The sequence below is a fragment of the Vitis riparia genome, chromosome 1 (assembly GCF_004353265.1).
Source record: "Vitis riparia cultivar Riparia Gloire de Montpellier isolate 1030 chromosome 1, EGFV_Vit.rip_1.0, whole genome shotgun sequence".
In the NCBI taxonomy this organism is placed as follows: Eukaryota; Viridiplantae; Streptophyta; class Magnoliopsida; order Vitales; family Vitaceae; genus Vitis; species Vitis riparia.
The window spans coordinates 7,864,681-7,889,491 of record NC_048431.1 but is presented as its reverse complement, the minus strand read 5'-3'; the positions used below and the strand labels follow the sequence as shown (position 1 = coordinate 7,889,491).

Below are 24,811 nucleotides of genomic sequence, written 5' to 3'. Positions count from 1 at the left end.
AATGAAAAGTCCATTATATATATATATATATATATCAAAAGGCGATAAAAAGGAATTGATCCGGAGATGACTCATAACTGAGTGCGAAGGAAAATGATTCTAGAAGGCCATAAAACTCATTCAGGGATCAAAAGGCACTTTCGGAAATATGTTAATCAACTCCAATTCTCACGTCAACTTGCTCTTTCTAAAAGGTTTGGGACCAAAGTTAATTTCAGTGACTGGGCCTCAACACGGTCCAATATTACCAAATAAGAACAACTCAAAGACACTGGAAACATATGAGGACCATCATAAAGTCCTCCTGACCTGACACCAAGCCGCAAAAAGAGTTAGGGCCGCATGGATGGTGCTATTCTAGCAGATTATTCCTTAATTTTCTTTAAAGTTTATGGTACTGCTGTTTAGTTAGTTTGGTAGGAGTTGGAGGGTGGAGGGTGGAAGGTGGTAGGTGGTAGGTGGAAGGTGGAAGGTGGACGGTGGACGGTGGCCGGTGGTGGTGGTCCAGGTGGAGGAGGAGGAGGAGGAGCGTGCACCGCCCAGCACATTAATCTTTGGATAATTTCACTGCACGCGCATGGTCTCTTAATTTTAAGAGGAAATAAAAGTGGAGGCTGTCCCTAACCCCCTAATTTTCTACTTCTGCAGCTTTAATTCAATCATTCAACCTATGGTGCCACACACCATTTTTGTTCTAAAGCTGATTTTTCTGTTGCCTACAGCTATGTACTGCGTTCACCCTCAATACACACTCAGCTTCTCCAAATAATTATAGATTCTTTAATCATATTTACGTTTTATTTGGTTTTTTCTTTCATAAGACTTGTGATCCTATTCCGGATAATCTTAAATTTGATAATCCAATATAGAATATTAATTCAGTAATAATTTCGAATTAATCATAGCTAGCCCACCCACAACCTTTTAATTTAAAATAATGTATAGTATTTATAATGATCTACTTGTATGGTATTTGAAGTCAAAAGTACTTTATGCTATTAGGACAAATTAAAAGTTGGTAGAGGGAATAATTAATGAACAAGTTGGATACATTTTAAGACATTTTTTAAAGAAATGGAATTACTTGAATGATTCTGGTACTGAAGGATCCTTTATGCAGATAAATTAATTGCTTAGGCAAAGATGAAGACATCAAAATATTATTAGTAGAAATTTGAAATGGTCATTAAAGATTTTCGGTGGATATACCTATTATTATTGTTATTATTATTATTATTGTTATTGTTATTATTATTATTATGCTTAAATCCTGTTTAATTCCTCATTCCTGCACCCATGAAGTTTTAAAAATGTAATTAGATAGGAAAAACTCTTTTAACTCCTTTATCCTCCTTGAAGTCAATTCAAAAGTTTTTTTTGCATTAAACGAAATGATTAAGAACTTGTTTGATAGTAATTTTAGGAAGCGTTTCTTGTTAACCAAACTTTTATAAAATTTATGCTAAAATAATTATTTTAAAAAATAATTTTGAATGCATAAAACAAAATAAATATAAGTACTAAAATAATGATCATATTCTTACCTTGATCCATGATACCAATAACACTTTTGAAATGACATTGAGTTGAATTGTATTGTCAAAATCTTCAACTCACTACTCTCATTTGTGTGATGTATGTTGTTAAAAATAAAACAACAATAGGATATAAGAATAAGAGTGCAGTTTGAGACTTTAACTTATAAAAGTTGTAATTTGAGTCTTTCATACATAAGACTTTTAGATGTTCAATCAAATGATTCACATACCTATCAATTGATACCCTTAAATAATATTTACACAAATATAATTATATATGACTACATATTATAGGAAAAAAAAACCAACATTTCTAACTTTTCTAACACTTGAAAATTTTTATAATTCAAATGTTAAAAAAATTAGAAATATTTCCTAAAATCATTACCAAACAAGAAATGTTTTCAATTTTTTTAACACTTAAAATTTTTTATTTTTCAAGTATTAGAAATATTAAAAATGCTTTTCAGAATCACTACCAAACGTACTTTAAAGTTTCGTTAAGTAGTGTATTTTAAAAGTATTTCTAGCCTTAAAAAACAATTAAAAACGTTTTTAAAGTAAAAAAAAATAGATATTTGGTAATATTTTAAAAAATAATTTTGAAAATTTAGCAAAACGCTTGAAATGTTTTTTAAAGAAGCACTTGGAAGGTGTTTCTTTAAAAAAAAAAAATACTTCAATATTTTTTACATATTTATAAAATACCCTTACCTGACAAAAACACTATTAGCATCATTTTTCAAACTCTCATAAAAACATTTTTTTACAAAGGTATTATAAAAGAAAATACTTCCAGTGTCAAACGAACTTTAAGTGTGTTTTATAATGAATTTAAGAAGTGTTTATAGTTTTTCTAATATTTAAAAATAAATTTTTTCAAATATAAATAAAATAAAAATATTTTTAAAAATCATTATTAAATACACTGTAAAAATTCATTTGACTGTGATTTTAGGAGGTGTTTTTAATCTAAAAGATGTTTTTTTAAAAAAAAAATTATATATTTCACAAAATTTAAGAAACACTTTTAAAAATATAAAAAATAGTTTATAATATTGAAAAATTATTTGTAATATTTAAAAAAAACAATTTATAGGTGATTATCTAAAAAAACAATCAAATACACTTTAAAAGTATTTTTAAGATAATCACATATTAAATATTTTTTTCGAAAAACACTACAAGTAATTTTTTATCATTAAAAGTAATTTTTCAAAATTTTAAAAATGTGTCCTAAATTTTATAAAACACCTAATTTTTTTCAAAAATACTTTTAAAATTAAAAATATTTCCTAAAATCATTATCAAACAAACTCTAAATATTTGATAATAATTAGTTTATTTTAAAATATTAAGAGCTGATTTAAAAAATAATTTTGGGTAACATGGATTTTTAATGTTTGATTTTTGTCTTATATTTGGATATATAAACGAAAAAATGGATATATTTTAAAAAGTGATATGATAGTGTTTATATTAATATATCACATTAGAAAAAAAATTAAGCTATTTAATTGAAAATAAATAATAAAATTTGTTTCGTTGAATAAAAAATATGTAAAAATAAGGTTAAAATACAAATGAATGAAACTTGTATATAAAGCTAACGGATCTAAAAAAAACGTATCGTTGCTTATAAAAAGCTTCGATGTTACAAGACTTTATTATATTATTTTCTGTCTCGCCAAATTTTCATTATAAAGAAACAATAAACATTGTTTATTTGATAATAAGTTGACGCGTGGCAAAAGCCAAAAAGGAGTCTAAAGCAGAAGAAAATGAAACAGTGCTTATCTTGGACGACCCTTGGCACTTTAGTGCGACCTTTGGGAGTCCGAAACAACGCATAAACTTTTGCTCGTTAGGATAGACAACGACCCACTTACCTTATGTGGAGATGCTTCAATACGATGCGACATCATTCACTTCCGCATTGCTTTCTTGCTCCATTGCTCACCTGCTTTGTTGTTTCTTTCTCTGAAGAGACATTCTGTGGAGCAGGTGCGTGGATTTTCCGATTCTTGTTCTGATTGTTTCATGAGAAAATTGTAGGGGTCCAACTTTTCAAGATTTTTTCCCGTCATTTTGAACTTTTTGGATTGCACGGACTATAGAGATCCATTCTTTTCAAATAAAAAAACGTAGGAGTCGTAATCTTCGTTTCTTTCCTTTTTCTCTCATTTTCTTGCCAAACAAACGGAGGTTAGAACGGAAATTGTGGTAACTGCGAGTTTGCATGCGTTTTGTTTGAAAGTGGGAATGCCAATGGAATTTGAATGCCATTTTACTGTAATTGGTAGATTGATTTGTTTGGAGACTCGCTTTGTGTTGTCGAATTTGGTGAGATATGCTTTGCAACATTTTCTGGTGCATATGTCATGCAGTGACGGTGATATTGTTGAAACATGTTTGCCATCTTGTTCTGATCTAGAATGCTGATTAGATCACAATTTAATTGAACTGCAAAACACTGATTTTTAAGAACTATTTCATTGATATGCCTCTTTGCTCTGTGGTCTGCTTCTTTTATCATGATGTGTTTATTCTTTTATTATTGTTGTTGCTGCTGTTGTTGTTCTTGTTATTTATTATTATTAATGTTGGTTGTGTTATTTTGGCCCGTAAATGTAGAGTTTCATAATGCTTAGCTTTTCCTTAAATGTTGAAAAATAAGATGCCAATACTCAAATAATCAGATTCACTTAATCACCTCTCACTCCAGGCTCCATCAATGCCTAATCCTTGTATTGGTAGTGGATCCACTGTCAAAGCTTTGAGTTGAAGATTGAGGATGGACTGCCCGCATGTATGTAGGTTAGGTTATCTAAAAACCATCTAAGGATTTGTAATTTAGTTCATAGGCTTTAGTTCAAATCTTATCATAGTTGAATTTTCGGTCAAGTATCACTACTTCGAATGATTTTGTTGAAACTCTTTATTGCCTCAATGGTAGCACTGTAACAGAGTCCTTAGACATGGCATCAAGGTTTATTGTCATAGAAGGAAAGGTAAAGGAGCAGATCATAGATTATGGAGCATAAATTGAGGAACATAATCTTCGATCAAGGATTATAGATTAGCTGTTGACTTAATTATGGGAATAATACCTTAATAAGTGTTTTTCTATAAAAAGGGAGGGGAGAGAGGAATTAGGCAATCAAGACTTCTGAGGTTTTATGCTTTGTATTTTATTGCTACCAATAGTAGGAATTGTTGTTGTTATGTTCTTCATGGCATATCATTTGGTACTAGAGCATCGCTCTAGTGTCAAGTGATTATGGTGGAAGGGACTAGACAACAAGAAGTTAGGTGCATGGGTGAAACAGCAGCTGAATGAAAACTTTGAAAAGCAAGTAACGACCTTGAAAGAGATATCTCAACTTGTGATAGCAATGAATCTCAAATATAATTAACTGGTTAGCAAATCGGGTGAAAGAGATCATGGAGATGCTTCAAGCCACACCAGTCCATGTCAACAATTTGGTATAATTTTGTTTGAACCAAATACACTAGGCTTGATTTTCCTTACTTCAGTGGTAGCAATCCAAGTGGTTATGATGAGGATGAATCTTTAAAGATATATATCAAGAAAGGGAATTTGTCTTAGTTGCAATTAAAGTAGGATTAGTATTACTTGGAATTAAATTAGGATTAATATTAGTTGAAATTTAGTTGGAATTAAAATAGGATTAAATTAGGATTTTATGCAATTTGGTTGGTTCTGATTCCTACCACATAATGCGGGTGCATGTGTACATCAAACAAAAGCTAGTGACTGTCCTTAGTGACTTAGGTAGCACACACAACTTCCTTGACCCAAATGTTGCAAAAAGAGCAAGGTGTGTTGTTCAATAATCCAACCCTTTTTGGTAATTGTTACTAATGGTGCCAAAATAATTAGCTTTGCTATTTGCAGACAATGATGGAGACAAGTGGCAACCACTTTTAAAAGTTTATCAAAAGTGCAAAGGAATGGGCTTCAAAGGCCCAAACTTTAATTTGGCACTCTCTGGATGATAATGAGCTTAGTTAGGATCTTACATAATTCAATATAGGTTCAAGGTTGCAAGGATGAAATGTCAACGAGGGGTGGCTGTTGTCAATTTTGCAATGGAATCCAAGTCATTCAATCTGTCGGTAGAAGTGGTGGGGAGGAATTTGAGAGGTGTTATTGAGGCAAGAGGAAAAGGTCTTTCTACGTGGATTAGGTTTGGAGATTTAGGCTTACACTATTTGTTGGAAGGGGTGGAACATTGTTGTAGGGATGAAGACCTGGTGAGGTGGAGTAAAGCTTGGGAAGAGGTTCATGTTGGAGCGTAGGTCGAATGGGCAAAGAGGTTATTATTTTGTTTAGTAGTGATTGATGAGGCAATGAGGTTCTCATTGATCTTCTCTGAAGGGAAGGGCTTCTAAGGGGGGTGGTCCATTTTGGCAGAGAAGCTTCGTATTCTAGGAGTCATCTCCTCAAATGAGTTTAGGGGACTGGTTTCCCCTTCAAAGGAGAGGAGTTTTCAAAATGAGAGACCTATTATGAGACTTATGCAGAGGTGGTTGGGAAGGTTCCGAGTATGGTGGTTGATGCCATTTGATTACAGTTAGGGGAGAGTGAGGTGAAGAGTAGGGAGGAGTAGCTAAGAAAGTGTCTGGTAGGATGGTTGGGAAAGGTTTTAGACCCGTTTCTAAATATCTTTTCACTAAAAAATGTGGTGACTGACCTATGGTCCTTAAAGGGAAGGGAAGGGAGGGGATGGGAGGGGGGGGGGGTTTGAAGATCTTAGTGTTTGGGGGAACTTTATTTTTGCTTAACTCAAAGACAACTCTAAGGCAAAGAGGGTGCTCGAAAGAGGAACTAGAAGACTCAAGGACAAGGTGTTGCATTTGGTAAAGTGGACTCCTAAAGCTAGGTGTTTGCTTAAAGGGAGATTTGCTAAGGAAGTTTGAGTGAGGGTGTTGGGTCTCCCTTTACATTTGTGGAATTGGGAGGTGCTTAAGAAAATAGGGGACTGTTGCAGGGGATTTATTGTTGTGGATGAAGACATTGCATTTTTATCTCATCTCTAGTGGGTGAGGATTTTAGTTAGGCCCAATGGGAGAGTCAAACCAAGCTTGCTTCAAGTGGTAGTGGGATCTTTTAGTTTTTCTTTATAGTTGTGGTGGGAAGTTCCAACTAGTGTTTCTTTGGTGGTGTAAAGAAGTAGTAACAATAGATCACACAGGCTAGAAGTAGGAGGAGGTGTGGAGGGTGATACACGCGTCGAGGTGGGAGTAGGAAAGGAAGGGCCCTCCTAACAACTTGCAAGCGTTGACATGCTGCAACAATGTGACAAGGCTGCTTTGACAGGAGAGTAAGGATGAAAATGTTAGGATATATCAGCGATATATCGTGCATTATTGATGATATATCGTGTATTGAAGAATATGGATACGATATATAAGATATATCGACTAATGGAAATATCTAATTTTATTTGAAAAATTCGGCGATATATCAATGATTTTCGATAAACCGGCGACATAAACAAAAAATTGGCCCTAGATGGAAAAAATTGTTGAAATTTTAGCGATATATCGATGATGTCTAATGGCCAAAACTTTTTAACTTTGTTCAATGGGCCAATGTTGGATCAATCCAACCAACCTATACATGATGACTTTTTAATCTTCTCTAATGGGTCAAAAGATGGATGAAGTCCAACGACTTAATAAATGTAAATTTTTAACTTGAGTACAATGGGCTAAAGGCAGACTTAGGCCCAACCCACCCATCTATTGTGGTCAAGTGTTGTATAAGGTAGCACCTTAAATATAAGCTATAAAGCTTTGCAATCTCTTAAAGTTTCAATGTCGGATTGTGCTCTTATTTACACAAATTGAAAATCTCATACAAGATAAGAACTTGAACTCAGATGCTTAGGTTTAAAACAGATGACTTCTACCATTAAGCCAAACTTATTTTATGGTATATATGTGCTTAGAATTGTTTATATATATGATTATTATACATATATATATATATTATATATTATAATATATTTTATAAATTAATTAAAATAAAATTATTATAAATAAGTTAATTTTAATTATCTTATAATATATTTTGTATACTAATTAAATATAAGACAAATATAAAATCATAAATAAAGTTATCAATATTTTTAAATAAAAATATTTTGTGTCAAAATATTTATTGATATTTCCCCGATATATTTGATATATTCGATATATTCATAAAATCCAAGTACCGATATATCTGTAATTACCGATATTTTCATCATTGAGTAGGGAATGAGGCAAATCTCTGTCATGCAAATGCTGTAGGAAAGGAGGATGTCCAAGGAAGTAGTGTGAGATGTACGGGTGCAGCAGGAAGGCCGGCCCTATTTGGTGGAAAATCACTGTGCTAAGGGTGTCTTTAGTGGGGCTAGCTTAGGAACCCAAAGGTTAGGCCATAAGTGGTTAAAGGGAACCAAAGTCCCAGTGACAGTGCAATTCATCAGGCTAAAAGCCTTAGTGGGTTAGAATGTCATGGACTTAGTCGTTCACTAAGCTCATGCGGCACTTAGACAAGCCAAGACGCTTGATCTTGCTAAGTCAGCCTTACTCCCCAATGCTTAGCTAGCTAGGCTAAGACACTCGCGACTCAAAAGCTTAAGAAGCTTGGTAGGCAACTTTTTAAAGAATGGAAGCTCTTATTAACTCAAGAAAGCCTTTACAAGTGCTTGGAAGCTCACTTGCTTGGTTAGGAAGTGATTTGGGTGGTCCCTTGGCCAAATGAGGCCCTTACCTATTTATAGGCACTAATGGAACTCTCTGAAACCTTGGAGGGTTCCTTACAAATCAAGAATATTCTAGAACTCCCTACACTAATCTATGTACAACCTTATGTACAAGAAATCTCTAGAATTCTCTAGAAAGCCTTGGACTCCTCTCATGCCTTCCACCATAGTGTAGAGATGTGTGGACATCTCTAGGCATCTTTAGAACTTTCCACACTCTTCCCACCAATGTCTTAGTGTAGATGGCTCTAGGAGTTTCCATAAACTTCCCTCCTCCTATATAAGCCCATGGGGAGGGTCATTTGAAGCATCTTGTGACAAGAAGCTTCAAAGGCTCATTCAGATTCTATTAATGAAGTGGAGGACGATTTAAGAGTAGGCCAAGCCCAGGGTAAGTCTTGTACTTCAAAGGGGGTGGGTTTAATGGGTTTAAAGGATAAAAATGAGGGTCGTTGCTTAGTGGTTGGCTGAGGGAGAGAAGGGCTCTCTAGGGCTTCTTAAAGAGAGGGTTTTCTCTATAGATTTCAAGGAGATGACGCAATACAGTTGCATCGAAGATAAGGGTGTATGGCTTGAGGCGGTGCCAGTGTCGATTTCAGCGAGCTCATATGTAGCGTTCATCGACAAAGCTCTCGTGGCGAAAGTGAATAGGTATCTAAGACCTTCCTCATTCTTTTCTTTGGGGACTATGGACTCGGCGAGCCGATCGATTACCATGTTGCTACGAAATGGCAGTTTGCTAGAGTTTCCTGAAAATGCTGAGAAGGACCTTTTGGGTAAGGAGGAGGAGGTTGTGGCCGAGGAGGTGGAGCCTTCTAAGGCCTTAGCGATTGCTTGTGTCCCGAAGGAGGGGAGGGGTTCTTGATAGCCTCCCCACAAATTTTGTTAATTTCAATAGCTTCTAAGGGTTACCTATGGAGGAGTTTAAAAAGGAGATTAGTTACTTGCTAAAGAACTTTGAGTCAAGAAAAGGGCATGAGGTCAAGGTTTTAGGTGGAAAAAAGAGTATTCCCTTAGCTTCCGGTCTTGAACAAGAAATCCGTAAACTAAAGTGTTTGTTGAATTAGTCCTCAATCACTATCAAGGAAAGAGGAAGGAGTTTTTGGGATTCAAATTCTGTTTTGTGAGGTTGGTCAAGAGTTTTGGTTTGTGTTTGGATTAAGAAGGGCTTCAAGTTTCTTAGGGATGGTCAATTAGTTAGGGTGGTTGGTGTTGGCTCTGTTTTTTCTTTTTCTTCTTTTTGCTTGTTCTTTGGCATATTTTGTATACTCCGTGTGTACACTATTACGCCATTTTACAAGCGCTTTTAATATATTCTCCTTTTTACTTATCAAAAAATATAAGGTCAACCTATAAAGTACTTTCTAGAAATCAAATTCCAAGCTTAGTCAATGGTCATAAGTTATTATTTTTGGTCACTAATATTGTCATTTTCCAAGAGTTTTTAATATGGTATGGTAGTCAGTCTAAGTTTTTGTTATTTTCAACTTGCATTACTATTATATGAATAGTTCCAAGGAGTTATAAGTCCCTAGAAAAGTTATTTATAATATTTGATTTGTCTTTGAAAATAATCAATGAATGAATGATAAATTTCCAGTGGCCATTATTTGCTTTGTGTGATACAAAGAGCACTTGGGTGTGAAGTCTAGATGTTTTTATGAGTGATTCCTAGAGTTTTTTCAATTACACCACTACTCTCTGTGTATTTTACTTCTTGTCCTACATTGATTTTGGTATCAAAGTGAGGGTGAGATTATGCTACACGATTTGGAAGGAGTTTTAGAGGAAGACTAACTGATAGCTAGTGTGATGAGATATTGATTCGGATGGTGGATCATCTTGATAGCCTCCATATTCAGTTAAGCAACGTTGAGACATGAATATCTCAGCTCGCTAATAAGTCATCACATGTTGAGTAAGAGGAAACATCTCAGGCTAACAACCAAGAAAATGCAAAGGAGTAAGAGGTAATTCAAGCACCGCAATACCCTATGAATAGGCTTGAGGATTGCTTGAAAGAAGACATGAAATTTGTGACATTATTGGAGATATCATCAAATTGTTTCAACTAGAGGAGGAGGCTATCAAAAGTATCATGTCAAATGGAGAGGGAGGTCACTTTCAGATTGCACAAGGATCACATAGATGGAGAATTCCAACAAAAATTGAGGCCATTATGAGAGATTTCATGCCTTTGTCAAGGTTGAGTTTTCCTAAGTCGAGGGGAGTTGATGGAGACAAGGGGCAGACACCTTTAAAAGTTTATAAAAGGTGTAAAGGAGTGGGCTCTAAGGCCTAAACTCTAATTTGGCACTCTCTAGATCATAATGGGCTTAGTTGGGATTTTCTATGATTCAATATGAGTTCAACCTAGAAACTCCTCTTCATAAATCAAATTATAGGCCTAGTCAATGGTCATACGTTACTATATTCATTCATTAATATTGTCATTTTCCAAGAGTCTTTAATATGGTCTAGTATTTAGTCCAAGTTTTTGTTATTTTCAAGTTGCATTACTACTATTTGACTAGTTCCAAGGAGTTATAAGTCCCTAGAAAAGGTCTATATAGTAGTTGATTTGTCTTTTGAAAATAATCAATGAATAAATGATAAAATTTCTAGTAGTCACTATTTTCTTTGTGTGATACAAAGAGCACTTGGGTGTGAAGTGTAAATGTTTCTAACAGGGATTCCTAGAGTTCTTTCAATTACACCACTGCTTTCCTTGCATTTTACTTCATGTCCTGCATCAAATGATTGTCATGGACCATGCAAGGCTCCACTTTTTCATGGATATGAGGTTGCTTGCATTATGAGGGTGTGATATGGAATTAGGCATACAATGGCTCTATAGCCTTGGAACTCTGTCATTGGATTTTAAGAATCTTCGCATAGAATTTATGCTAAAGGGGAAGCACCATCTGCTACTGAGAGCAATATCTAGACCTATAAGAGTACTCAATGCTACAAGGATGCAAAGACCTTGAAGCAATCCAGTCATGGTGCCTTGGCACAATTGTTTTCCATACAATCCTATTCTACAAATTCCTATCAGCCAAATACTAACCAAGTTACCTTACTCAATGACATTGAGCAACCACAACTAGTTGTTGTATTGGAACAATCCAATCTATTTTTGCTAAGCCAAAGGAACTTTGGCCCACTAGAACCTAGGATCATCCCCTGAAACTTGGTTGTTATCCTACTAGTGTATGCCCTTGTCATTATCCATATGCCCAAAAGAATGAGATTGAAAAGATTTGTGGAGGAATTGTTGTAAGGTAGAATTATTTGGCCCAGTGTGAGCTCATTTTCTTCTCCAGTCTTGCTTGTCAAAAAAAGGGATAATACTTAGTCAATGTGTGTTGATTATCGATCCTTGAAACGGGTTACATCAAGGACAACTATCCCAACCATTGATGAACTGCTGGATGAGCTTCATGGTGTAGAATTTCTTTTGAATCTAAATCTTCGGGTTGTATACCATCAAATAAGAGTACACTCCAATGATGTTCATAAAATTGCTTTTCAGACGCATGAAGGTCATTATGAATTTTTAGTTATGCCATTTGTGCTAACCAATGCACCTTCTACATTTCAAAGCCTTCAAATGGGGTATTCAAACTGTTTCTTCGTAAACTTGTGTTAATGTTGTAGCTGGAATGCTCACACTCACCATATGAGTACTGTATTGGGTGTATTGAAAGATGATCAGTTATATAAAGTTGGCTAAGTGTTTGTGTGGCCAAATAGAGTTATTGTAGATCCTGCTAAAATTGCATGCGTAGTTGGTTACTGTCGTTGGTTTGTTCAAGATTATGGGAAGATTAGTCAGCCATTAACCGCAATGCTTAAATGAGATAATTTTCACTAGACTCTTGAAGCAGAACAAGCCTTTGACTCGCTCAAGCATGCTATGAGTACAATACTAGTTCTTACAATGCTTAATTTTGATAAAATTTTTGTGGTAGAATGTGATGCTTCTGGAACCAATTAAGTGCAGTCCTCATGCAAGAAGGAAGACTCACAACAAGCCTTTGACTCACTCAAGCATGCTATGAGTACAATACTAGATCTTACAATGCCCAATTTTGATAAAATTTTTGTGGTATAATGTGATTCCTTTGGAACCAGATTAAGTGCAGTCCTCATGCAATAAGGAAGACCCATTGCCTTTGTAAGAAAAACCTTATCTCTGAAAAACCAAGCCCTTTCTACCTATGAAAAAGAGATGTTGTAGTGCTTTTATGGCATTCTCAAGGGGCGGTGTTACTTGTTGGGTTGGTACTTAAGGTTAAGACTGACCATCATAGCCTCAAATATTTATTGGAACAACATATCGCCACTCCTATGCTACATGAGTGGCTATCTAAAATCATTGGATTTGATTTTGAAAGCTCATATCATGTTGGTCAAGAAAATAAGATGGCAGTAGGACTTTTTATTGTTATCTTCTCCCTTACATATAATTTATGTGAACTATTCATGGACTGCACAACTATTATTATAAGAAATTCCGTGACTATATCCATTTTCCTGCTATATAGTAAGAATCTTCAAATGGCTTGTTTGTCACTTGCTGCTAAATAATATAGGGATTTGGAAGGCTGAGTGAGTGATTGGAAGAAATATGAAATTGAAGTTTATGATTAAATTGATAATCAAGTTGAGTTAATAACATTGATTTAGGAGCCAAAGATCATGGTTGGGTTGAGGAGACGATCTCAATCTGAGCTACATGGAGATGGTTTCACAGATGAAAATCTAAAAGGAGGAAGAAAAAAAAGAAGAAAAACACAAGTTGCAAAGCTCTCATTAGTTGGGGTATCAAACAAATAATCATTGACGCTACCAAGTGTTCATTTATTCTTTGACAGCTTGCAACTGTTTAACTTGCTTGCAATACAACCATATATGATAACTGCTTACTAAAATACATTACTTTTGGTGGTTGTTAGGGCTATTGGTATATGGTTTTTACCCATTCAAAATGCTTGAAACAGTAGTCAGACATGCATGGATGAGGTCCTATCAGGTGTGGCTGCAGAGCCCACCCTTCGACCTCTTTCACCTCTGCTGTTATCAGCAAATTTCAGACTTCCATGATGGAAACCTTTCTCCTTCTCTTTTGAATTCCATTCAGATGCGTAATAGTCTTCCTCTGTGGCATTCTCTTTAGATGATGGGCCGCAAAACATGCCACCCCATTGTGGGAAGTATATTAGACATATTGGAAGGGTGCAGCATAACATCATGATGCCCATGAGAGTTATCCCTGCTTCTTTTGAATATCTGGATCCTTTGAAGAAAATTAGTTGAGTCAGAACTGCACCTACATTTCCACCTCCTCCTGTCATACCAGATACTACCCCCAGTGACCTGAAGAAACACAAAAAAATGAAATCTCTGTAGGTTCAAATAAAAAAATGGGGTGCGATCAAATAGAATAACATATCCAGATACTATGTATGACATAAAAAAAAATTACTGTAGCAAGCCTACTTCTAAGACAATGCTTCGATTAAACAACTCTTCATGGAAACTGTCGACTACCGAAAATGGGCTATCAATCTCTTATTAGTTCCTATTAAAAGATTAATAGTTCATTTATATTGAGTTGGCTATAGTTGAATTGCACCAAATGGTTGATTTTATTATTTGATAGATATTAAATTTATTTCCTATTATTTTCTTAATTAGCTTTCTCTTGAGCCAAAGAGCTCCCTGTATATTTGGATATCTAGAAAGTGCAATCTATCAGATGTTTTGCAACTTCCTCTCAAATCAAGATAACTTCTGATCTAGTCGTAATCTTATGCAGTAAGTACACAGCAACTGAAAATCATGTTGAGGGGCCTGCTCAAGGGACAAGAAAGCTGAGCAAGCATGTGGTAAGGGAGGAATTTCATTGAAGCATCTCTTGATTTAAATTCCTGCTATACTGTCATGTCTGATTTCATAAGACTGTCTATAGAGATTTTACCATATGGAATTCTAGAAAGTTGGATAGAAAAATTCATCTGCTAATTTTGATGAATGAATGGTTCTTTCCCTGAAAACCTTTTGATACTTGATGAACCTAAATCCATAGCAGGTCTTTTTCTTTTTCTTTTTTAATGTTTGTTGATACAGGCAGCATAGATAAGAAGTAATCTTTCAGATGAATGAAGCAGTAGGTTTGTGGATTTGATAGTATGATAGAACTATGCTCTGTTAGATCATTAGTATTTGTTTTACTATCCTGTTGAAATCCTCATTTGTTGCGGTCACCTTTATCAGTAATGAACTTAATTTCACTTGTGTGAAGAGAGGGGAGGGGGGTTGGGTTTGCATTGGTTTAAATTTGATGCCTTGTACAGGTTAGGAGTCTTGGCTGAAGGTTTTTGGTTCATCATTGGGTGAAACATCATGATTTCAACAGTCAAAATGTTGGGATAATGATGGCCAGTTGAAAATTGCTAAGAAGTGTTCCTACTACTTAAGTTTTGGGACTCTGTAATGCTGCTATTTGCCAATAACAAAGGTTTTCATAGCTTTCATGTTGTAGGAGATTGAGATATAATTCTGAGTGATTAAAGTAGTGTTCAAATATTGTTTAGAGATAGAAAATATCCTTACTTTTTTTAAGAATTTGATGAACCAAACAGGACCAAGACATATGGTTTCTTATACATTTTGGAGAGGGTAATCAGGCTGAAGATTGGTTACAAACAGAGGTTCTTTCATTAAGTGAACCCAGATACAGGTTCAGAACCTCGCAAGAGAATTGCTGGAGATAATTAGAGATGGTATAAGCAGTATGACTACCTTAGGAAGGTGGGACCAATCTCATAATGAACCTATTAGATCAATACTAGACGACCTCTACAAGTGCTCTCAGCTTCTCTCATGCAAATTGACCATAATTCAGTACATATCAGACCAACTGAGAGCAATACGGAGATGGAAGGGCAGCAAGAGAAAACACTGACCATAATAAAGACAAAAGTTTGCAGCTGATAAGGTAAGCATCATCAACTGAACATAGGTCTAAAATTACCCCTTGATCATACGTGTATCAAAGAAAAAATTCTGAATGCTATATTGAAAAGAACTGGAAAATTGAATTTGAGAAGATTGCTGTGATCATACCTTCGGGAGATGAAAGGAACCACTCCAAATGTAAGACCACATGCAGCTTGGACGAACAATGAGAACACAATCATCACTATGATGGATGCATTCAAAGATCCTACTCGTCCCAGGATAATGCAGAGTACACCTCCCAAGGTCTGCACCACCCATAAGGTCCACAGCCTGCCCCTCATCCCAAACCTCTTTGCCATTGCATCTGAGATAAACCCTCCTGCTGGTCGAGAAATCAAATTTGCTAATCCAAAACTTGCAGCAATAATTCCTGCAGTGTGGAGTTTGAGATTAAATCTGTCATAAAAATACTCTGCAATTATGTTGTCCACTGTCAGCTCTACTCCAAAACAATATCCATAAGTCAATGCCAATATCCATGCCCTGTAATTTGTAACCCCATGGTAGAAAACCTGTGAAAATTTATCTTTTGGTCTGTCACCAGATTTATTCAGTCTCTTGAAGTTACCATCTGGTGTGTCTTGACCAAATAACAAAACAGCAAAAGCTGATAAGGTTTGGAATAGAGCTGGAATGAAGAATGCTATTCTCCAGGCTGAGAATTTGACCGCACCCATGTTACGGATGAGGGAAAAAACAAGTGGCATGATCAGCTGTGTTGCCCCACCTCCGAGGTTGCCCCATCCACCTGCAAAACCATTTGCAGCCCCAACCACTGGAGCAGAAAACATTGAACTCATCCAGAATTGAGTTGAAACGAAAGTGGCAAGGGAGAAGCCTGTGAAAAAGCGTACAAGAAGGAAGGAGATAGGCGATGAGATATAGGAAGTAAAGTAAACAGCTGGTGCAGTGAGGAGGATGAGTGAGGCGGAGGCAAGACGGGGTCCAAATAGGTCACAGGCACTCCCCATGGCAATCCTGGCAAAGACTGCACCAGAAACTGATGCAATCCCTGCATTGCCAATATCTGTTGCTGTAAGATTGAGGTTGTCCCGTATGACAGGGATGAGAGGAGGAGCTGCAAAGCTGGAGACAAAACAAGCAAAGAAGGAGATCCAAGACAAGTGAAATGCCCTCATGTGTGGTGCCGCCACTGAGAATAAGCGAAATTCAGTGGCCTTGTGTTCAGAGTCCACCGGAAGAGCGAATTTTGGATGCTGAGGTTCTGGTTCAGAAATTTCCATGTTCATGTTTCTGAATTGAATCGAAGAAGAAGAATCTTGGAGATGCTAAGAGTCGTCTCTAAGCACCAAAGGAAGGCAGGCTTTCTTCTTTTCTAGGAAAAGGGAATGGAACCTAAAAGCTATCTTTAGCTAACCTTATATAAGGCAAAAGTCTCTCACCATAGCTTCTCGTGAATGATAATTTTGTATCTTTCTTTTTCTAGCAAACTGAAATTATTGTCAAGAAGTGGCAGAATACCAAGGTTTGGGCCATTTTTGTGTAACGGATTATAAATATACTGGAGATAAAAACTAGCAACCTTTGGGAGGATTTGACCTTCATTTAGCTTTTGTTTCAAAGCTGAGAATTTTAGGGTCGTGCGGGCAGCGGCTCTTGGTGGATGAGAAGGGGAAAAGTTGGAAAACAACTCTACATTTTCGCCGAGTCACATTGCTTGGCAGTGAATTCTGATGGAAAAAGAATAGAAGGATATGATTTCAAAGGTATCTAAGCGAGTAGTTGGGAGGTGAGTATCCCTGAAGTTGAATTTTAAATTTTGGGAGGAGACTTATTTGATGTACAGAAAGAAAGAAATGTGGAGAAGTTGCATTAACATTGACTTCGGAATTTGGAGAGCACACCCAGAATCCAAGGGAGGTACATCTGGACTTGGTAAAAGATTCTTTTTTGAATTTTCTGTCAGATATCAAGTAAAATACAAATCTGTCCATATCATTTCACAATTGTATAATGTTCTGAACAAAAATGGGGAAATAATGAGCAGTACATTACAAAGCGTACTGTCATTGATGAGGAACCTATTGTTTTATGATATGGTTAAACAGGATCCATTATTTTGTCATAATGCATCATCAAATGTTTTTAATGTGGACGCTTTCAATTGTAAAATCACACCTCCTAGAAGCACTGTTAGCACATTTGATGTAGACAATTTCGGTAGTATATTCAATCCACCGAGATTTTTTAATAGATGCTTTTTGTAATAAAATCAGTCCTCTGTGAAGCATGTTTTTAATGGCAGGATTGCTCATCTAAATTTCGAGGTATTGTTATGAATTTTTTAAACTTTGTTTAAGGTAAGAGTAGCATGAAAAAGGAGAAAAATAGATATTTAGTTTTACATTTTCTTGTTTTTTAAATACAGAATTTAAGATTGCAATTCTTTGGATAAAATAGAAATCATTTTATAATTTCGCCTTTATTTGGATGTGGGAAAGCCGTCGAGCAGAAAGCCACAAGGGAAAGGTGAAATTGAGCAAATGAAAAAAAAAGTCTCGGGTGAGAAAAAAGGACGGAATAAGAAAAGGGCACTCTGGTCATTTGAACCTTCATCCATTTTCTACGGGCTGGTGACACGTTGAATATTGATTATAAAAATAATTTCCATGATTCTGACAGGTAATGAATCTTCTCTCTCTACATGCACACCCATTTTCGTCTTCCTGTAGTGTGGATAAACCTAACTTCTCGCTGCGATCTTGCTAATAGACCGAAGATCTCGAAGATGGGTCTCACACAATTTAAATTATGAAATAGAAAATTGTTTAGTATTTTCAAAAATATTTCCTAGAATATTTGATGAAGTATTAAAAAAAATTATTTTCATCATGAAATAAACAAACTTTACTGTCGTTTTACTTTCGTTTGTTTAGTGGATCTTCCCAGCTGGATTCAATCCCTCATAACTTCAAAAACATGTGCCAAGGTCAAGACCTTCAAATTGGACTTTTGGGGCTTTAAGAAATGACAAAGCTTCAATTATTGACTTAGTCTTGAAAAGTAGCCCACCTCATTGGAAACTTTATGTTATTCGTCAATTCAAGCCAAAACCCAATAGAGAAATGTCACTCTTTTGGAAAATTCAGACTAGGGAGTACCAAAAATCTGGCCCTTGGGTATCACTAACAGACCTTACGGCTTGCGGTAAAAATTAAAAAATAAAATAAAATAAATCTATATTCATTCTTGTCCGCAAATTCGTGAATTTAACGCAAAATTCCGAGGCTGGATTGAAGTCGCACGCTTTCAGCTTTCCTTCGTAAACCACACAAACTCTGAAAGGCTATCTATGTAACAGACTGAGACTTGAAAGCAACTTGTGAAGCCTGAGAGGTCGGAATGAATGCTAGTTTGGAAGTATGCTAAAAGGCCATTTAACTTGCCTTTGTCACCTACTTCTCTGAGTCTCAAAGTCAATGGTTTCTAATTAATGGATTATCTGTCATAAAAGCCACCCTGTTAATGCCTTCCTCACAAGGTTTCCGTCAAAGCTACTCCTCATTTGCATAGCCAACATTCTTGGGTTGCATTTTAATATTCTCCTCAAGGGTCATGCTATAAAGACGGGACCCTGCTCTCTATATAAGAGAGGAAATTATTAAATAAACATTCACCACCACTCAAGTATATTCTACTGAATTTTTTAATTTTAGCTTAAATGCAAATATTTGTATTCACGTAATATAAATATAATACTTGATGATGGTGTCTAAGAATATGTAATACAGCCATCAATGCATAACATCAATGTTGATGAGATATGCCGCGACCAAAAGTAAACCTACGACTTCGGGATTACGATGGAATGATTGAACTCTGGATAAGCTTCCAATGCTCATTTCATTCACAATCGTGGAAAACTTCAGCGTTGTACTTCATTTTTTAAGTCCGGGGTCATCGTCCGCCCATTTCTACGAGAGGAGCTCCAAAAATATGGATCTGATTGCTCATTCAATTCAACTTCATATCTGGAGGTCACGTCAGGCAAAGAGGATAACCCTTTTTTATAAATCGAGTTTGGGGCCGTTGTAGGTCTTTAAAAAAATATTATCAGTATGATTTTGAATTTTTTAAAAAATGCCCATTCTAATCTGTCTTGCACGTCAGTTGAGGTAAAGTTTTATTATTAAAATAAGGGAAAGTTATGTTTATATGCTTCCATATGAAAAATATATGGTTTTTGAAACTCATATAACTCAAATATGGGTTTTGTCTAGTAATAAAAAAATTATTATAGATTTCATGCATTATTTACTGTTCACATTTTAATTTCCGAAATTACCCTCGAAATATTATTATTATTATTTTTTGCTTTTTTTTTTTTTTTTTTCCTCCCTGAGTTTTAGTATCTGCCGCCGCCGCCGCTCCCCCGTTCATTTTCCGGGAACCATGCAAACCAAAAAAATTGCTTTTTTTTTTTGGCTCCCGTGTTTTCTGGATCTCCCCCCGCATTCTTTTTCACCCTCGTTTGATTTCCGAGAAAATCCATACAAAAACCCCCAAGGAAAACCAAAAAAATTGCATTTTTTTTCTCCATGAGTTCTCTGGATTTGTCGTCGCCGCCTGCTCCCGTGTTTTCAACTGTCGCCGCCGCCGCCGCCGCCGCCGCCCCCCCCCCCCCCCCCCCCCGCATTCGTTTTCCGGGAACCATGCAAACAAAAAAAATTGCTTTTTTTTTTTGCTCCCGTGTTTTCAACTGCCGCCGCCCCCACCCTCCGCCCCCTGGCATTCGTTTTCCGGGATGGTTGCAAACCAAAAAAATTGCTTTTTTTTTTGCTCCCGTGTTTTCTGGATCTGCCGCCGCCGTCCCCCACCCCCCCTGCAATCGTTTTCTGCCGCCGCCCCGCCCCACCCCCCGTTCGTTCTCCGGGAAAATTCATCCTCGTTTGCTTTCCGAGAAAATTCATGCAAAACCCCCAGGGAAAACCAAAAAAATTGTTTTTTTTTGCTCCCCGTGTTTTTTGGATCTGCTGTGCGCCCCCAAGAGAAAAAAAAAAAAATTTCCGGTAGAGAGACCCTTAACCCCTAAGAGAAAGAAAAAAAAATTTCCGGCAGGAGACTTTAAGGGTAATTTCGGAAATTAAAATATAAACAGTAAATAATGCATGAATCCAATAATATTTTTCTTATTACCAACCAAAACCCATATTTCAGTTATATGGGTTTCCAAAACCATATATTTTTCGTATGGAAGACTGTAAACACAACTTTCCCTTAAAATAATATAAGAATAACTCACATTTATGGTTTATTGACATAACTTGAGAAAATCCCAGTCATGGACTGTTGTTTTTGAAATAACTCCGTTGCTCAGCGGGTTTATAAAATGAAGTATAAACTTTATCCACATAATCATCTTTGAACCTGAAGGACATTAGATACGAAATTATTTGAGGGTATGGGATAAGTTAAAATTCTTTAAAGAAAATATTGAAGATTTTGTTCCATCATTTTTTGGGTACGGAGATGCATTTTCTATATTTTTTGTAGTTTTTTTTAGAGGTCTAGAGAGAGTCTCTTGAGAAGAAAAAGACTCCTCTTTTATAGTCACTTTTCTTTATGAAAGAACATGAAGGGGTGATTTTTGTAATAGGTCAGCAGGTTTTGTTGACTTTTGGGCATACGAGGACAAGGGTAATTAGACTCCGTCTTTCTAAGCACATATTAGTGGTTCAAGTATATTAGAAGTTGTCTTCTTTTTATGATACTAGTTTTGGGATAATGTGATTTTGTGTATTTTCAAGTTCCTCGTTTGAGAGGTGGTGTATTAAAGATACGACGATTTTTTGTACCTCCAAGTTCAATAAGAAAAAAATGTTATTTTGATCAAAAACTCTATAAATCAAAAAATCATCTAGACATGAAATGTTTCAAATCAAATTAAAAGCCAATTGAAATCTAACTTCACTTTGAGCTTGAGCAGAGTCCTTAAGCAAAATCAAGGACTTCAACGGCAAGTCTACTTCTAAAATAACTCAAAACAGTAAAATCAGGGGATCTCCATCAAGCACCAAAATAGGGAAAAAAAAATAAAAAATTGAAACCACAGAACTCCAGCAATTGAGAAGATACTGCAACTTCAATACAAGCTATGCCAGGTTTACCACTCTCTGTATTTCTATTAAGTTCACTAAGATGGGATCCATCTCATGTAACCCGTAGGAAAGTATTTTGGGATATTGATTAAAAGAGTTGAGATATGATCCCATTTTACAAAAATGGTTGTCGCATTTTTCAGAATAAGAATAATTGTTTTGAACAAAAATATCTTTCATCGAACTTTTACTCATTTCATATCAAAATATTCTTTATCACACAAGTATTTTGATCCAATTAAGGTTATATTTACAACTTCAAACACCTATGGTGAGAGTTAAAGAGCAAATAGCCATTAAGTAAGAGGTTTCTTTTTTAGGGAGATCAAATTTGAATTTGAGCTAAGTTCAGGGCTACTTCCTAAGAGGTCTTTTTATTTTTATTTTTTCACAAGTCATGTATGGTTTTAAAGCTTGAGAGGTCAAGAATATGAAGCTTCAAATGAGGCATGAACTGAAGCTAAAACAAGAGAGATTGACTATTTGAAAACTTCTATGCAATATGGATGAAGTTGAGTTTGAAATTTAGAACTCTAGATTTCGAACTCAACTTCCCCCGAATGTGAAACAAGTCTTTCCAAGCTTTGAAACCTCACTCTATAGGCCTTCTAGGTACTAACCAAGCCTAAGAAGAATAAACCCAAGATTCAAGAATTTTATCATTGTTATATCAAGAAATCTTCCAGCTAATTTTATAAGATCCAAATATGCTAACACAAAGGTAGAGAATTGAGAGTAGTAAGAAAATGTAATATATTGATTTAGTTTAATTATGTTTTCATGTTTGAATTAGTAGGAATGAATCTCCTGAGTTAATACCCTTATATAAAGTATAGATAATTCTTACAAATACACTAATAATTTTTTGAAAGATCTTCGTCACTTGCTAACTTAATCTAATCTTATTATTAAGGAATCTAAGGGTTGTACGATAAATATGAGATTTCAATTAGATAGAATTAAAAATCAAATTAATTATCATATTTAATTGATTAAAGAGATCTCGATATCAAGTAGACTTTGATCTTAAATCCTAAATTATATAATACTCTCTCTCATAATGGATTCGACATTGGATTAATGTCGATTATAAAATTCAAAATTCTTTAGAACCTTTTCTTTTCTTTTGTTTATTTTATTAAATATTTTAAAAAATATTTATTTACTTCTCTATCCTATGTATTTCATATTAGAGTTTCATCGATATAAGCAAATAATTAATCTTTCTAACTTAAAACAACTTAACACATTAGTATGTAGGGTATGGGGTATTTAGACTTGAACATTTTAATTTATAGCCATTTGACAACTTCCATATTCAAGAAGCCTTCAGTTTGGGGCCAGTTCTTAGCCTCATATTAGCATACCCCTCATCAGGTATCCCTTGAACTGAGCAAAGTCTAGAAACATAAAGCAAACTAAATATAAACAAATTACAATTAATAACATAACAATAGACACAAGCTTTTTTTAAAACTTAATACAAAAATAACACACAATACATCAAAAGTTAAAAAGAAGCCAAATAAAAACCATGAAAAAAAAAACTTATACCAACTAACAAATCCATAAAATAATAGGGGAAAATGTAGAAAATTAAAATAAAAATATTACATAATTTATAATAAAAATATATGTAAAAGAAAAAGAAAGTGAAAGTTAAAATATATTAGTGCAATTGGATGGTTTATTTATAATAATTTAATCGAAACATCCTTTATGTATAATATAATCAATAAAGTTTGAAGGAAAAGTGAAAACATAAAAATAAAAATAAATAAATAAATAAAAATTAAGAAAATGGAAAGGAAAAAGAAAAAGAAAAAGTAAAAAATAATAATAAAAAATTAAAATTAATAAATTATTTTTATATAGTATTTCAAACTCATTTCATTTATTTAATCAATGTAAAAATTAAATAATTTAAAAATATATAAATATTTTATTAATTTTAATTATATTTTATTTTTTTATTTTTTATAATAGAATAAAATATGAAAAAATTATTTTCTTTAATTATTTTTTTCTTTTTTTTTTTAGTAATTTCGAATAACCAGCCTATATATAATTATTGTTGTAAATACATATGAAAGGTATTAAGTTGTTAAAAATTGCGGGTGGACCTCTTGCCCAACCTTAACACATTGAAATTCATTTGCCATTTGACCAAGGTAATCGCCTAAGAATGGATTGGGTCAGTTGAGTAGAAAAATAGTAAACTAAAAATCATGGCCAAGGCCATTGCTACGGCCTAGAATGAAGGCGAACCTCATAGAACAAGTGAACAACCCATGTTCACCAGTAGTTAGAGAGGCGGTTAATTCTTTAACAACATTTGCATAAATCACAAACATCTCTACCGTAAAAGCGAGATCCCCTTCACTGGAGAAACCCAGAGAACCAAAAAGAAAAAAAAAAATCAAAGAAAGAAAAAGAGATTGAAAAGGAAATTCCCAAGTACTGGCCATGGCTTCCAAGCACTACTTCATTTTCTCACTGGTATTTCTGACAACCGCCACCTTCCTCCTAGCCGGAAAATGCAGTGCCCAAGACCCTGTCTCCATGACCAGCGCCGCCTTGTCCAGCCTTTGCTCAGACGCAGATTTCTCACAACTATGCGAGGAAATAACAAAGGGAGCATCGGATCCAAAGAGTGCTACTCAGATGGCCATCCGAGCACTCATCCTCCGGGCATCCAACGCCAAGGCGTTGGCCGTGAAGCTGGGCTCCAGTGCCACGGGCTTGCGAAAGTCAAACTTCGACATCTGCGTGGAGGTTTACGACGACGCGGTCGAGAACCTTCAGACCTCCTTGGCCAACATCCAGAGTGGAGACAAAGGCGCCCTTAAAAGCAACCTCTCGGCAGTTTTGACTGACATTGTCACATGTGACGATGCTTTCGCGGAAAGTGCCGACGATCCACAAGGTCTAGGCCAGACTAACAAGGTCATGAGTAAGCTAGGAAGCAACTGTCTGGCTTTAGCGGATGAGGTCCACTTCTAAGAGGACCCCTCAATACATTTCTCTCGTTTAAAAATGCTACGTTGCTTCCTCCATTGGGATGCATGCTTTTATAAGATTTTCTTTTAACCTTTCTATCTTCTCCTCATTATTTACTACATTTCTCGACGGTTTTTTTTTTTAAAAAAAAAAAACTCTTAAAATTTAAGATAAATAAGATAAAATTTCCTTTGAAACTGATAAATTAAAAAAGAAACAATTTTTTAAATGACTTAAGTCTTAAAGTAACTTAAACTTAAGTCCAAAAAAAAAAAAAGATCTAATTCTATCAAGTACTATTTATACTTGAATTAAATTAACATCCATTTACATTTAAAGCTAAACA

At 35.2% G+C, this 24,811-nt stretch overlaps 2 protein-coding genes and 1 long non-coding RNA gene across 3 annotated transcripts; 2 read left to right on the top strand and 1 right to left on the bottom strand.

Annotated features, from left to right (window-relative positions):
• The first annotated feature begins 3,354 nt into the window (after window positions 1-3,354).
• LOC117918982 lies at window positions 3,355-14,430 on the top strand. Its single transcript, XR_004651980.1, has 2 exons — window positions 3,355-3,542; window positions 14,142-14,430. It is a non-coding gene; the product is annotated as an uncharacterized LOC117918982 (long non-coding RNA).
• Window positions 13,106-17,185, bottom strand: LOC117918973 (high affinity nitrate transporter 2.5). Its single transcript, XM_034835975.1, has 2 exons — window positions 15,452-17,185; window positions 13,106-13,699 (listed from the first exon to the last, which is right to left on the bottom strand). Exons 1-2 carry the CDS (start codon window positions 16,594-16,596, stop codon window positions 13,327-13,329), a joined length of 1,518 nt encoding a protein of 505 aa, XP_034691866.1. The 5' UTR covers window positions 16,597-17,185; the 3' UTR covers window positions 13,106-13,326.
• Window positions 17,186-23,848: 6,663 nt separating this feature from the next.
• Window positions 23,849-24,555, top strand: LOC117924299 (pectinesterase inhibitor-like). Its single transcript, XM_034842905.1, has one exon. It carries the CDS (start codon window positions 23,932-23,934, stop codon window positions 24,466-24,468), a length of 537 nt encoding a protein of 178 aa, XP_034698796.1. The 5' UTR covers window positions 23,849-23,931; the 3' UTR covers window positions 24,469-24,555.
• The last annotated feature ends 256 nt before the right edge of the window (window positions 24,556-24,811 follow it).